Source organism: Ciona robusta, chromosome 14 (assembly GCF_009617815.1).
Source record: "Ciona robusta chromosome 14, ASM961781v2".
Lineage (NCBI taxonomy): Eukaryota > Metazoa > Chordata > Ascidiacea > Phlebobranchia > Cionidae > Ciona > Ciona robusta.
In genome coordinates, this window is record NC_143248.1 from 3213097 (window position 1) to 3228631 (window position 15535).

The 15535-nt window shown below is 35.1% G+C and overlaps 3 protein-coding genes across 4 annotated transcripts; 2 read left to right on the plus strand and 1 right to left on the minus strand.

Annotated features, from left to right (window-relative positions):
* The first annotated feature begins 375 nt into the window (after positions 1 to 375).
* LOC149725007 (transaldolase-like) lies at positions 376 to 2936 on the plus strand. Its single transcript, XM_089893004.1, has 10 exons — positions 376 to 544; positions 620 to 743; positions 813 to 920; positions 1103 to 1234; positions 1343 to 1400; positions 1664 to 1778; positions 1844 to 1973; positions 2167 to 2257; positions 2380 to 2502; positions 2576 to 2936. The coding sequence occupies exons 1-10, from the start codon at positions 457 to 459 to the stop codon at positions 2591 to 2593; spliced, it is 987 nt and encodes a 328-aa protein (XP_089749130.1). The 5' UTR covers positions 376 to 456; the 3' UTR covers positions 2594 to 2936.
* A 541-nt stretch (positions 2937 to 3477) lies between these two features.
* On the plus strand, positions 3478 to 6393 carry LOC149725008 (transaldolase-like). The gene is made up of 10 exons (XM_089893005.1): positions 3478 to 3688; positions 3895 to 4018; positions 4115 to 4210; positions 4301 to 4432; positions 4486 to 4543; positions 4751 to 4865; positions 4941 to 5070; positions 5139 to 5229; positions 5725 to 5847; positions 6062 to 6393. Exons 1-10 carry the CDS (start codon positions 3601 to 3603, stop codon positions 6077 to 6079), a joined length of 975 nt encoding a protein of 324 aa, XP_089749131.1. The 5' UTR covers positions 3478 to 3600; the 3' UTR covers positions 6080 to 6393.
* A 206-nt stretch (positions 6394 to 6599) lies between these two features.
* Positions 6600 to 15273, minus strand: LOC149725009 (T-complex protein 1 subunit eta-like). 2 transcript variants are annotated; one of them, XM_089893001.1, is made up of 15 exons: positions 15110 to 15273; positions 14535 to 14688; positions 13800 to 13906; positions 13343 to 13432; positions 13149 to 13237; positions 11133 to 11304; positions 10435 to 10599; positions 9974 to 10051; positions 9579 to 9689; positions 9049 to 9146; positions 8448 to 8580; positions 7736 to 7852; positions 7346 to 7449; positions 7135 to 7210; positions 6600 to 6895 (listed from the first exon to the last, which is right to left on the minus strand). In XM_089893001.1, exons 1-15 carry the CDS (start codon positions 15110 to 15112, stop codon positions 6761 to 6763), a joined length of 1632 nt encoding a protein of 543 aa, XP_089749127.1. In that variant the 5' UTR covers positions 15113 to 15273; the 3' UTR covers positions 6600 to 6760. The 2 variants fall into 2 exon arrangements, with proteins under 2 accessions (XP_089749127.1, XP_089749125.1); XM_089892999.1 differs by having other exon boundaries at positions 14535 to 14691; positions 15110 to 15272.
* Positions 15274 to 15535: the final 262 nt, after the last annotated feature.

A 15535-nucleotide genomic window follows, 5' to 3' on the forward strand; every position in this document is an offset into this window, starting at 1 on the left:
GTGCTTGTGAACCCAAGCGTGTATACTTCCACCGCGGATATATTTACACAGTAATCGTGACGAACGAAAAAGGTTCGAGCATGTTGCTTTTGCGTGTGCGGCATTACAACGCACGCAGTGACTAAGGCGAATACTGGCTACTAGCGCTTCTGATTATACGCGCAGAGTTCTGCTTACGGACTAATTGGACTTTTGCATGGTGTTCTGTTTCACCAAAGTTTCTAAACAAATTAAAGTACTTCAGAAACTTAAACATATAAGAAAGGGATATTTTACTAGAGGATCGACCAGTAAGGTTACTGTATAGCTAAACAGGCATGTACTGTTTCGGAAACGACAAAACATGCGTCGGATCATCATTTTATGACCGCGAGCAATAAGTACCGACCCTGATAACACATTATCAACGCTTAAAGGTTAGAAGTAGGCAGATTAACTTTAAAACATTAGCTCAACATGAATGACAAAAGGCAGAAACTTTGTTCCGCATTGGATGCGCTGAAAAAACACACAACTGTTGTTGCAGATACTGGTGACATTAAAGGTAAGATTACTATTTAAGGGAGTAAATATATACACACAAATAGCATCATGTTTAAATATTGCTTTTATTTTACAGCGATTGCCCAGTATCTGCCTCAAGATGCTACAACAAATCCATCTCTGTTATTGGCAGCTGCAAAAATGCCAGAGTATGACAGTATCATCAATGAGGCAATTCAGTATGGTAAAAGTCAAGCAAGGTTTGTATTCTAAAGTAGATTTCCACTTTTTTTCATGCCGCATCTATAGATAGTATTTTGATTTTCTAGTGATGTCAATGCACAAGTCACTGCAGCCATGGATAAGTTGTTTGTCAGCTTTGGAATTGAAATCTTAAAGACAGTCCCTGGAAGAGTTTCAACAGAAGTGGATGCTCGGTAAAGTCATCTTTATTACCTGATAGCCCTTTGAAAATAACATCAGTATAATACTAAACTTGGTTAATTATTTTTGACTACTGTGGTATATAAAATGTTAGTTTTATTCCAACGTTTCATCTGTCATTCAGCAAGACTTTATCAGGGTTGACTATGGAATTGACTTAGCTTGTTTTTTTCAGTTTGTCTTTTGATGTTGAAGGATCCGTAGCTAAAGGGAAGAAATTCATCTCATTATATGAAGCTGCTGGTGTTTCAAGAGATAGAGTCTTGATAAAGCTTAGTTCAACATGGGAGGGGGTGCTGGCAGCTAAGTGTGTAAAAATGTTTAGTCTTATCAAAAACTTGACATTATAAATAATGCATTATTTCTTTATGTGACGTATATTTGTTGGCACAAATCTAAACCAGTGTGTTTGCAGGCAACTGGAAGCAGAAGGGATACACTGTAACATGACACTTCTCTTTTCCTTTGCTCAGGTTACATTTGTGTACTAAATTGCTCTATAAAAAACTGTGTCAGATATATTTTTCACAGTGTATTTTTGCTCAACACATTGATTTTGAAATTTAAAAAATGGAAATTGTTTGGGAGTTTGTTGACCTTTAGAAAGTGTACATACAACATCATTTGCTTGATTTTCAAAGCAAACTTTACTACCATTTCCTGCCAAATAACAGAAACCAATGCTAACCTTTAACAACAGCTTACCTGCTTACCATAACATGTTGTTTCCCTGCAGGCAGTAGCATGTGCAGAAGCAGGCGTGACTCTTATTTCACCATTTGTTGGTCGTATCTACGACTGGTATGTGAAGAATACTGGCCAAAAGGATTATGCGCTTTTGGAAGATCCAGGTTAATATTTATCGGAAATGCATTATATTTATATGTAACAAATTTTTATATATTGTCCATTACAGGTGTAAAGAGTGTGACTAAGATATACAACCACTACAAACGACATGGTTACAATACTGTGGTTATGGGCGCATCTTTCCGCAACACAAACCAAATTAAAGCACTCTGCGGATGTGATTTACTGACCATTTCGTGAGTTTTATTTATCAGCTATAGGGATTGTAAAATATTCTTTTTGTTCTGAGCAATAGTAAAGTGATCCATTGCTATAAAAGTAGATCTTCATGTATTTTTAAACCTATTAGGTAGAACTTTTTATGGCACACATAGGACACATTTATCCCAACTGATTTCCTTTTCCAGTACCAACAAAATCTTTTTTTAGACCAAAGCTGTTAGAGCAATTGCAAAGTGACGATACAGATGTTCCAAAACAACTTTCAACTGATAATGCAGCAATTACAAATGGACCAAAGGTATATCCAATGTTTACTATTTTTGCTGGAGAATTATGAAGGAGGTTAATCGTTTTAAAAAACAAAGATTTTGCTTTAATTAAAACATGTCGAAAACTTACTGTCTATTTATTTGAAAACAGATCTCATTATCTGAAGCTGAATTTCGTTACCAACACAACCAAGATGCCATGGCTGTTGAAAAACTAGCTGAAGGGATTCGTAAGTTTGCTGAAGATGCTGTGAAGCTGGAAAACATGCTCAAGGTATTGTATATTACATAACAATGGCCATTTGATATAGTGCTTGTCTAACCTTTATATACATCATGTTCTACAGGAAAGGATGTCTGCATGAAGTGGGGATAAAGTTAATCAACAGTAGGCAGTATTCCATACAATGAGATTACCCAGGATTGTGCCTTACAAATTTAATTCCAAATGTATCATACCACACTGCCTGTATATTGCTCATACACCAATCAAATTGTAATCATCTCGTATTCCTATTTTACCCGGACAGTAGTTTGTTTATACTGCAGTAAGTAAACTGCTCAGTGCTCATATATTCATTGCTGTACAATGTCTATGCACCACTTTAACAGTTGCACCCATTTCTAAACCATGATTGAATTAGATACTAGTATCACTTGTATATAATATGTAGTACTGTGGTGTAACAATAAATGCATTCAAGGGTACTGTTGCATTGAAATCATTCACTATATATATTCTGCAGCAAATCTAAGTGTGAAAGTGATCTGGCAATTATTGTAATCCTAATAGAAAAAAGGAAACATCGGTCTTTTGAAATCACAATAAAACAAATTCTAGAAGATTGTATAAGTTTGCCTGCTAATTTTACTTGAAATAGTCATTATTTAAAGTAATCAGCAAACCTACATCCTGTATAGGAGTTGGTGTCTTGTTGCTCGCCATATGATTAATCAAGTAAGTCCCGATAGCAGGACTGCAGACAGAACATATGCAAAATGTTTAACATGCAGTATAGAGGTAGAGCAAAGGGCAATATAAGAACATATGCTATCTAGGCAATATAAGTCTATTTTATACTTTTGCATGCTTGTCAGAGATATATAGTAGAGTGGGGAAAGATGGGACACCTTTGGCACATAATATTCAATCGTGTTTCAAACAATTAACAACGCTCTTTAGGAGTCATGAGCATACTGTTTAATGATTCTTTAACTGTTCTTTGTTTACTACCAAATGTGATGAGAAAATAGAATGAAAAGGTGTCCCATCTTCCCCCACCCTACTATATCATAATGTTATGAAGCAGTAGTATTTATTGCCAAGTATACACAACAGGCACATAGGACATAAGTTGTACAACTAGTTAACATGATTGACAAAAAACAAAAATTTTGTTCTGCATTAGATGCGCTGAAACAACACACAACTGTTGTTGCTGATACAGGTGACATTAAAGGTAAGATTACAAGCTATATGAGATATTACATTACATACAAAAAACAAATATTCTAACTGTATAATAACTGCACCTTTTGCAACAACAAAAATGAAACTATCTTTAAACTTTTTTTCGGCAACAATATGTAGCCCTAAACGTAGGTCACATTATGATAAACTATTATCGAATTGTTTCAAAATCTAAATTTAGTATTTATACTTCAGCGATTAGCCAGTATTCGCCACAAGATGCTACAACAAATCCTACATTTCTATTAGAAGCTGCCAAAATGCCAGAGTATGACTATATTATTAATGAAGCAGTTCAGTATGGTAATAGTCAAGCAAGGTTTGTATTAAAAAAATTGTAAACCTTAATCAATTGAGAGTTTTAAAGCATGGACACTATAGTTCCTAAATTCAATTCACTTTAATTCTTTTCTAGTGGAGTCACTGCAGCCTTGAATAAGTTGTTTGTCAGCTTCGGAATTGAAATTCTAAAGACAGTTCCTGGAAGAGTTTCAACTCAAATAGATGCTCGGTAAATTAAAATCAAATAAACTTCAAATAAACTTCAAATATTCAAGATTAAAACTGCATAAAACATTAGATATTAATGAATTTTTTTTAGCTTGTCGTTTGATGTTGAAGGAATTGTGGCCCAGGGAAAGAATTTTATCTCATTATATGAAGCTGCTGGTGTTTCACGAGATAGAGTCTTGATAAAGATAGCATCAACATGGGAGGGGGTGCTGGCAGCCAGGTGCGTCTATAATTTAAACGGTTTATAACAAATATAAACCGGTGTGTTTTCAGGCAACTGGAAGCAGAAGGGATACACTGCAAAATGTCGCTTCTCTTTTCCTTTGCTCAGGTTACATTTGTTCTATAATTATGTGAAAATATTAAAGCAACTTGGCAATATAGTTCTTCTGTTTTGCTTGCACACTTTCATGCAATGACGGTTGGAAATAATGTATAGTGTACAAAAATGACATTACTAGTTTGATTAGAAAAAGGCTATTGAGATGCTACTTAATACTTCTTTTATCAGTTAATAAATGCAATTTGTTTTTCATAGGCAGTAGCATGTGCAGAAGCAGGCGTGGCTGTCATTTCACCATTTGTTGGTCGTATCTATGACTGGTATGTTAAGAATACTGGTCAAAAGAAATATGCCCTTCTGGAGGATCCAGGTAATTTATCAGAAGTCTTCAAAATAAATTACCATGTGTTCAAACTCACACACTACAAGAAAATGTTACTTACAGGTGTAAAGCACGTCACAAAGATTTTCAACTACTACAAACAACATGGTTATAAAACTGAGGTTATGGCCGCATCTTTCCGCAACACGAACCAAATCAAAGCTTTGGCTGGTTGTGATCTTATAACCATTGCGTGAGTACTTCTAATAACTTCATGTAGTTGGATTCTTTATCCATAACTTATTGTTTATCCAACTTTAGACCAGAGCTGTTACAGCAATTGCAAAGTGATCATACAGATGTTCCAAAACAGCTTTCAACTGAAAATGCAGCGCTTACAAATGGACCAAAGGTACAGAACAATATTACAGAATAATCTTATTATAAAGGATAGACTACATATGAATAAAATCAAAGCCCTGAGAAGCCTGCAGTTCGAAACCATTGGTCTTAAAGTGAAATATATGTATGAATGAATGTAACTTACTTTATCCACGCGTGGCCGGAAAACGACAGTCGTTATCACACGGGTTTAACACCTCGTGCCAGCTTACGAGTTACCATGTATGTTACTTTGTGGGTGATTATTTTTTTTGGATTTTTTTATTTTTTTTATGTATTGCTGATAATTTGGACAACCCATTAGTGACCACTGGGTTGGAGCAATTGTCATTAAGTGTCTTGCCCAAGAACACATATGCACACAATGGTTGCAACATTGAGCCTTGAACCCATTACCTCTGGGTTACAGGCAGGCGCGCTAACCACTATGCCACGGCGCCGACAATGTAAATACAATTTTTTACAAATATAAATACAATTTTACAACCAATTTTTATCCAAACAGGTTTCATTATCTGAAGCTGAGTTTCGTTACCAACACAACCAAGATACCATGGCTGTTGAGAAACTTGCTGAAGGGATTCGTAAGTTTGCTGAAGATGCTGTAAAGCTTGAAAACATGCTCAAGGTAACGTAAATTAAATGTAAAGCACTCTAAAAGAAATTAGGCCTGAATAGGATGTTAAAATGCTGTTTCTTCAAAAAAACCAAAATTTGTCAGATCTCTTTTATACATACAATATGCCTAGCAGAATCAATATATATATATAGTGCATTGTTATACACCGTCATGCTGTTATATACAAAATTTGTACTAAACTGCTATCCTTTGTACTTTGCAGGAAAGAATGTCAGCATGAAGTAATAATAAAACAATATACAGTAGAAGATAACCAGAATATAACTTAAAAACTAAAAGCATAATTTCAACCTATAATAATATACTACCTGAAACCAACTAAAGCAGAAAACCAACAAAATAGTTATTAATTCTAAAAATCCTCAATTTTGACAAAATATTACCTTATTTGTGAACAGATCATTGTTACTAAATTCCTTTCCTGGACAACGCTTATGCACCGCTAAATAGTTGCACCCATTTCTAAACTATTGTGAATCTGGTTACTAGTAACGTCTTTACAAAATAAAGATAACTGTGGTGTCATGATAACAATACTTTCCCAAGGTACAATTTTGCTCAAGACAGTATACATACCATGTTAACTTATATATGGCTTAAACACTTGCAACTGTTTGCAACAAGCACATTGCTGTATCAAACTGTCAGGAAATTCACATTAACCAATTGTATCTAGCATAAAGATCAAATTCCCATTCTCAGATTATCACTTGCCTTTTGTTAAGATAAAATTGCAAAAATACGAAAAGATACGTTTATTTCACTCAAAACTGTATAATATTCGTGCTACATTTAACGTTTGGAACAATTTGCCGTAAAGTGAAGTAACCGTCATGCACACAACAGTGCTGGTGGGTTGGAAACCATGCAATTTCACTTTTACCCAATGGCGAAAAATAAATTAGCGAGGACGACCTCTACCACGGCCCGGTGGTGGTCCCGCTTGGTCCCCTTGGCCAGATCTTGGGTTCTTAACAGTTTCATCCACAGACAAAATGAGACAAGCAGCTTCAGATGCAGCAGTCAGTGCATTTTTCTGAAAAAATATAGTTGAAATTACAATACCAAGAACATGCACTTTAGAGCATATCTGAAACAGCTCTGCCAGCAGGTAAGATGTACATAACTACTCACCCACAAATTTAAGGTGTGGTAATTTGTAAACGGGCACAGGGTGTATAAAAGTATGAAACATTAAAAACTGTGTTATAACACCGGTTATTGCCCCATCCCTCGAGAATAAACAAGTTACATTCATCCTAGTTACATAAATACCTTAACTATGGAAGGTTCCCACACACAAGCTGCAAAGTTATCGGTGATATCTTCATTGTTGATGTCAACTCCATACCTACAATATAAAACAACACATAACAGCATACCCAAAAAAATACGCCTCTCATTTTTTAAAATTCATAAAAAACCTTGTGGTGACATAAAAATTGAATTACACCCAGTCAAAAGGGTGAAAGAATCTCTATCTTACCATTTTCCATCCTCTTTAGCGTGAACTTGTCTCAATTTATTCAGAATATTAGTTGCGTCGAAGCCAGCATTCTCACACAGCTGTCTTGCAATAACCTCAAGTGCCTGTGTAGGAGAGCATATTATTAATATATTTTAACAAATAAATAAGGGTTATATTTCATATACACAATACAGTAATGAAATTTACAATACATAATACTACAAAACAATAAGGTGAACAGCCAAACTTTTTAAAATTTTAAATGCGAGATAGTGCATTCCTATGGTTTCAATTTTTACAGATTGACACAGTGCAGAAACTTCCGGGGTAGACTTCACCACCCTGCCACCCCAGGTTTGGCGCCTATGTCTACACCAACATAGCACTAGTACTGTTATACCATCTTACCTTCCCATAAGCAGATATAATAAGTTGTTGTTTTCCACGGATAGTACGCGCATGGTCACGAAGGTGTTTGCTGATTTCCATCTCAATGGCTCCACCACCAGCAACTACTGCATCATTCTGTAGGGAGATGGTTCTTGTAAATATTATTTTAGCAGCTAATTTGGTATAAAAACATAAAATTTTTAACATTTCGTCACATCACATTCCCTAATTAAGTCTCTACAAATGCAAATGGCAGAGAAAACATCAGAAATATATAATCCGTTTTTATACCAGATAATCTGATAAAAGAATCTTTAGATTATGCCTGTTAGCAGAAGTAACAGAATATAGGATTATTGCTGTATAGTGGCAGTGTAATATAGTACAGATGTTTAGGCATTAGGTGTCAAAAACTCTCATGATCTTTTAACATGAAAAATGTTATTTTTGAATATAGGAATGAAACACGAAAAATGTTATTTTAGAATATAGGAATGAAACATGTAATTAATGACATTTAGAGTAACATAATTTATACATGTGCTCCATATTTAGTAGCACTTGGTGTGTGAACTTTAAACATGTACTAACGAAAATTAAATAAATTTAATATAAAGTGAAGTTACGCAATAATGAAATTTAAAATAAAGTAGGTTACGCATAAGCTGTACAGCCTGTACTGTGTATTAAATATCAATGATACATGCAGTGAGTTTACACATGACCTTACCTTGATAGCTCGTCTAACAATCATAATAGCATCATGCAATGATCGTTCAGATTCTTCCATGAATTGCTCAGCTCCTCCTCTCAGGAGGATGGTGCAAGTCTTCGCTTGTGGACATCCTCGGAAGAAGTTGAATCTGGAAAATAAATGTTTAGTTTTGGTCATGGAATAGATATTGAAGACAACAGTAGATTTTCAAAGGTCTATAGAGATGATGGTATAGGCGCGCGATATTTGAACTTCGGTGACATTGCAAAACTGCAGTTACACTAGTCAAAAATAAGTGTAAAATGGATATAATTTTCTTCTGTAAAATGGATGAATTGCTTTCATAACTCGAAAATCCAGGGAAAACCCCCTCAAAACTCTCAGGGTAGGCTTGAATTAAATTGCATACCCTTAAGCTCATAAATTGATGTCATTGTATCCAATACATCATCTACACAACAGGTGTGCAAAATAAATTTGCTATATAAATTTATTGTCACATCAAATAAATTCAGTTAAAAATATGCAGGTGGCTTCGCGGACCGCACAACTTTTCTTTGTGGCTTCATTTTGCCGCAGGTTAAACACCCCTGCTCCACATAATCATTGAACCCACCTTTCACCACCAACTTGTTCTTCCTCAAACTCCTCACAAGTCCCAAGCACATCATCAGTGAGGTGTTGAACACTTGTCTGAATGCTTCCTCCACAAGCCTGTAATAAAATAGTGGTTCATTAATGAATAAATGTAACTGGTTTATCCCCACACGGCAGGACAATGGTAGCCGTTAAAACACAGGTCTTCTGTTTTAAACACCTCGTACCCACTTGCGAGTTACCATATATATAACTTTGTGGGTAATTTTTTTTGTGTGGGGGACAATTTAGACAATCCATTAGAAACCACTGGGTTAAAGTAATTGCCTAAGTGTTCTGCCCAATGACACATACATCCACAATAGTAGCAACTTTAAGCTTCACATCTGTAACCTCTGGGCTAGAGCAGGTGCTAATACACTGTACAATGGTGCCCAACTAATATTTAACCTTAAATTCAATCAAGGTATATGACTATAAAACAATTTAAGAAAACTGTATGGAAAAGTACACAGTACATATCTTTCATGCTAAACATGCCATCCTTACCTTCATAGTTCGTTTAAGATCTTCTTCATTGACACGACCAGCACAAAACATGTCACGGTCGGCAAAATATTGAGTTGCTACGTCTCCTATCGGTAACTTGCTCAGGACAACCTGTTGTTATGTTGGGTTATATTAAATATGCTGTAAAACAATAGCAACCTGGGTAAGTCATGCCGTATTTTAAAAAGATATGTTTTTTAGTCAAATTTTAACATTTTTTTGATATTTTTTATTAAATAATTAGTAATGAAAAATATATTATGCATGCTAATAATAGCACTAGAAAACACAAATGAAATCTTAACCTAAATTAATTGGTGCAAGAAAAATATATTAGCATGACTGTATACTATAATTTTATAATATTATTACATTAACCAACAAAGCAAACTTACAACTGCACCACTATCACATATGTGTTTCATCTTGTCATAAAGGATCTGCCATTCAGCATCAACTATGTCTTGGTAGTCCTGCAACAAATAATCTACTAAGACACACTAAATATACAGCTGATGGCGTGGTCACATTCATAAATTACAAATAGGAACTTATATTTCGAGCCTAAACCCATACACCCTAGTATACCTTACACAGGACCTCACATATGTGCCAAACTTGGGGTGTCAAGGCAGTAGGTAGACCTACCCTAGAATTTTCTACACTGTATAAATTAGTAAAAATTACAGCCTAAGTTAGATTTGTGGCACAGAAATGTGTCTAATTATTCTTACATTTAAAACATTTGGTGCCTATGACCTTACCCACATATATAATATACACACATAAATATTTCCATATAAAATACAATAGACGACTCTGCCACAAAACACAACATGATACCAAACCAACACACCTCAACATTGTTGACTCGGACTTCAGCGTTTTCTTTCTCCGATTTTAACTCAAGTTCAACATTCAACAAAGCAATCTTAGGATTCTTATATTTCTTCCTTTGCATCTCGAAACCAGCATATGAGAAAGTTTTCTTGAAAGCAACACCTGAAACCAGCTTGGAATCCTGAAAAAAAAAGTTGGTTATAATATGCTAGTTATTTTATTGATACCAAGATAGCAAAATAAAATAGCAACATAGGCTATTATAAATGATGAAAAGTATATATAGTAGGATGGGGGAAGATGGGACACCTTTAGCACATAATAACCAAATATCTTAATCGTGTTTTAAACAGTTAATAACGGTCTATGGGAGTCGTGAGGATATGGTTTCATAATTTTTTGAATGTTCTTTGTTTACTAGCAAATAGGACGAGAAAATAGATTGAAAAGGTGTCCCATCTTCCCCCACCCTTCTATATTGACAAAAATAGCAACATATATATATATATATAAAATGATGAAAAAAAGCAACATATTTTATTAAACAAATGGGTTGTAGCAACCTGGATGTTACAGTAATGAGCCAACTCTAGCCTAAATCTCAAGTCCCATGACATGCAACACTTTAGTTACTCACACACACAGAATAAAAAATTGTCATCATTTTTACTTTTTAACGTTTATCAGTTTTACTAAGTTTTATTTGCTCCTAACCTCCAGTGCTCCTCCTGAAATCTTCTTGATCCCGATCATCTTTAGAGGAAGCAGATCATCAAGGAGTGTCACCGCATCCACTACCATGGGAGCAAAGAGGTCTTTGTAACTTGCAATTAATTTTGAGTTGAGTGCAGTAGACGCACATTTCTCTAGTAAGCCACGCTGTTCTCTGTTTGAAAGAAAAAAAATTAGACGAATATTGTAAAGAACCCAGTGATTACTATTTACTATTATTGTAATTAGTGATGTACCGAAGTTTCGGTTTGCCGAATTTATTCGGCCGAATCAGCGATTTTGACAAAGATTCGGTTTTGGCCGAATCGTGCGTAAAGGTCCGGCAAAAACCGAACTTTTTCACAGACAATATAGATACGATTAGCAAGAACTTGCGCAATTTGTGAGATAAGAATTAAAGACTATTTGCAACAAATAAGTTTAATTCAATTAATCGTCATGCTTTATAGCAACGCTAATCATTTCGGATACGGTTCTATGGGCTATGGCACACGCGCACTTTGATAAACTTCTTCACATTCGCGACCGAATCTGCTCCCGATCGTCGATAAAGAAACACTCGCTTTTTCTCTCTAAATAGTGCACGCGTCTGCTCCCGATCGTCGATAAAGAAACACTCGCTTTTTCTCTCTTAATAGTGCACGCGTCTGCTCCCGATCGTCGATAAAGAAACACTCGCTTTTTCTCTCTTAATAGTGCACGCGTCTGCTCCCGATCGTCGATAAAGAAACACTCGCTTTTTCTCTCTAAATAGGGCACGCGTCTGCTCCCGATCGTCGATAAAGAAACACTCGCTTTTTCTCTCTAAATAGGGCACGCGTCTGCGCACGATCCCCTGCACATTTTTAGCACAAAGCAAAATACAAAATGTAAAAGTAAAGTTTTAGAATATTTTTTTTACTCTCGGTATAGTTTTAAGCCAGTAACCGTGAGTAGTATAAATGCAGGTAAATCGCGATTATGTGAATTTTAATTGATGCAAATATAAGTGCGAGCAGCGAAGCTATCAGGAAATTAGAACCAACACAAATTGTAATGTAATATTGTTAAGTATGGTCCCGGCCGAGCTTGGACAGAAGCCAAAAACGTCGTTCTTGGGCACCGCGCGAAAATCAGAGTTTCGTGAATCCCAGTTGCAAGATATTAATTTTACACCTAAAATATTAAATTTAAAATTTATATACACATGTTACGTTATGTAACATTCAAAATCCAAAAACATTTCATATAAATCCGACAATTTATATACCACGGGGCACAGGCTGCTCGCAAATTAGACTGAGATTAGCATTTCGTCGGTTTCTACAACAAATTCACAACGATTGCTTCGCTTACTAAGTGTTGAAAGTATGCTATCGCATGCGTCTTCCTTTATTTCCCAAGCCGACGCAGAGCGTAAAATGGGACGCTCATACACAATGTTATTTTCGTCACAAAAGTAAATAATTTTTTTTGTTTTCGTAACACAGGTTTTGTCAATGGTTACGCCGTTACAGTAAAGAATTTTTAAGTTCTCGAATAACTGCTCGTCCGTGTTACGATAAAAATAAATTTATCTAATCCACGCTCGTCCGTCACCGTTGTGCTTTTCTCCCAACGATTTACCTTTCCTGTAGTTTTGGTTCGTAAATACGCGCGTTATTAGGAGACTAATGTTTCCCACAACGCTTTATTGCCCCATTAAAGACTTATATTGAAATTGTTGATACTTGTGTGTGACACGGTGCCATGATAAAGTATTTTCCTTTATGTCGTTTTTACCGACCGCCCGTCGCCGTAGGTTCGAATGACGTCATAAACGATTCGGTTGATTCGGCACAAATGGCGGAATATTCGGTTTCGGCCGAATCGTTTTTTTAGCACTAATTGTAATTAATCAATAACATTAGAATCAACACCACATTACAGATTATTAGATACTAATGTTGCATTAAGCCAAGCATTAATAGATGAAAACAGTAAGGGTTATTGCTCTGTGGGAATAATGAATATTCTTACTTTGGGTCATCAGTTTTAATCTGAACTTGAATTTCTTTGATCTTTTCAATAGCAAGGTTGGTAGCTTGACGGTAGGCCCTAATGATGAGCTGTAAAACATTAAAAAAACGCATTAAACTACATTAAAAACAAACAATAAATATAATAAGTACTTTTTTCCAATGGTAATATTTTCATTAAGTGGAACATTTTACCTGGGGATGGACACCCTCTTCAACAAAGCACTTAGCTTGTTTAAGCAATTCTGCTGCAAGAAGTGTAACAGTAGTTGTACCATCTCCAACCTGTGTGGAAAGATAAGCTGATTAGTCAAATGTCTTAGGTGGTAGTAACGAATCCAACTGCTACATTGTACACTAACCCCAAAACGGCCAAAACCTAACCATTAACCTCTAAACTAAAAAAAATCCCATTTTTGGTCTATTTTTTTCGCAGTGACGTCAAATGGGTTTCAAATTGGTGCTATATCTACAAATGCTTATTAAAATACAGTTCAATTGTCTTAAAATCAGTTGGGCATATCTAAGTATCCTAGTTATGTGCCATGTGAAAAATATTGTTGGTGTACACTGTACACATTCATCAAGAATCAGGGCTGGAAAAAATAGGAAATGAAATGACTTTGGAAAAAATATTGAAATATCTACTTACTTCAGAATCTTGTGATTTAGAAATATCAACCAAAGTTTTTGCTGCTGGGTGGACAACATCTAACAGTTTTAATATAGTAGCACCATCATTTGAAATTGTAGCTTTGCCTGTAATATAATAATATTATTTAAAGAAAAGGTTAGAAAACCACCACCAACAACAGAATAACAGTATGTATTGAATAAAAAAACTGAATATAATGTAAAACAGGGGAATATGACAAAATAACTGACTTTCGGGCATTTTAAAAGTTAATCCCGAACACAAATAATAATAATAATAATATATATATATAATATATATTATATATAAATAACTGTATTTAACTTTCCCATTACAATGGTAAAGATTTAAAAACAAACGTAAAGACAGGATATAGCGATAAAACAACAGTTGTTAAAACACGCTTACAGTTAAAACAGATTAACATTTAATTGAAAGAAAATAAGCGTGGTCGCAAACACCCTACTTTTTCAAATAAAATGATACAGACAATATAAACTTGGTAATCCTTTAGCTGGTGGCCACCTGAAATTTTGGTTTCAAAATGTTCCTTAGGTGTCACTGATACCCACTATATAATTTTTTTGAACGCCCAAGTTTTTTCAAAAAAAAATATACAGTGGGTATCAGTGACACCTAAGGAACATTTTGAAACCAAAATTTCAGGTGGCCACCAGCTAAAGGATTACCATAAAATACACACAAGAACACCAAAAACAAGTAGCCACATACCTCTACCATCAACAATAAGTTTATCCATTCCTCTTGGACCAAGTGTTGTACGAATGGCTTCTGATATAACTTGACAAGCATTGATATTACTTACAAGTTGGGGAATACCTTGGGAACTGTCAGTCCCTTCCTTTAGCAGAATAATAGGTGGTTGCTGCTGAAAGTATAAACAGAGATTTCAAAATTTTGTAGCAGATTTCATAAAATGTGTTAAAACATAATAGTAAGAATTTTCCAATACAAAACAGAGTGCTAGTGAAGAATCTTCCCCCCCACCTTATTTACTAACCACTAACCCCTATAACCACTATCCCCCTAGGTTAGGTGTTGATGGTTAGGGGGTTAGTGGTTATAGGGGTTAGTGGTTACCAAATAAGGTGGGGGGGGGAAGATTCTTCACTAGCACCAAGTTTACATAAAATATGATTAAATATAAAAGTAGATATAATTGTGTGGACAGTGTGAAGATTTTAAAAACCGTTGGCATGCGAAGTTTGTTTCATAATTTAAGGCACTTAAACGTCAATATCTATTGATCAACATCCTATTACAAGATAAATTTACATTAAACTTACCATTTTTAGGATTTAAATTAAATACTTATGCTTCAGAATAACAGTCTTCCGCCAGAAATGAGTGTAGAACTGCAAACAGAAAACGTCTAGTAACCAAACACAATACGAGAAATTCAAACGCACATGCCCAGTACAAGTATTGTCACATCGATTGAAAACATATCTGTAAAAATATCGAAGATATATGTGAAGTAAATAACGTTTTAAGTGTTGAACACAACTTTTTTTATTTAGAAAAATATTGTTATTACTGTTCTTTGAAAATTAGGTTTAATAATACATTTGTCGACATTAACAAATGACTACGGCGCTCCTAATTCTACCACGGCATCAGTATGTGTGAGCGCTAACCAACGATTTTGCAGGAAGCTTCCAGAATGTAGTTCACGAAAGGGGTAAATTCTGGTACGGAGTAACCGTTCACTA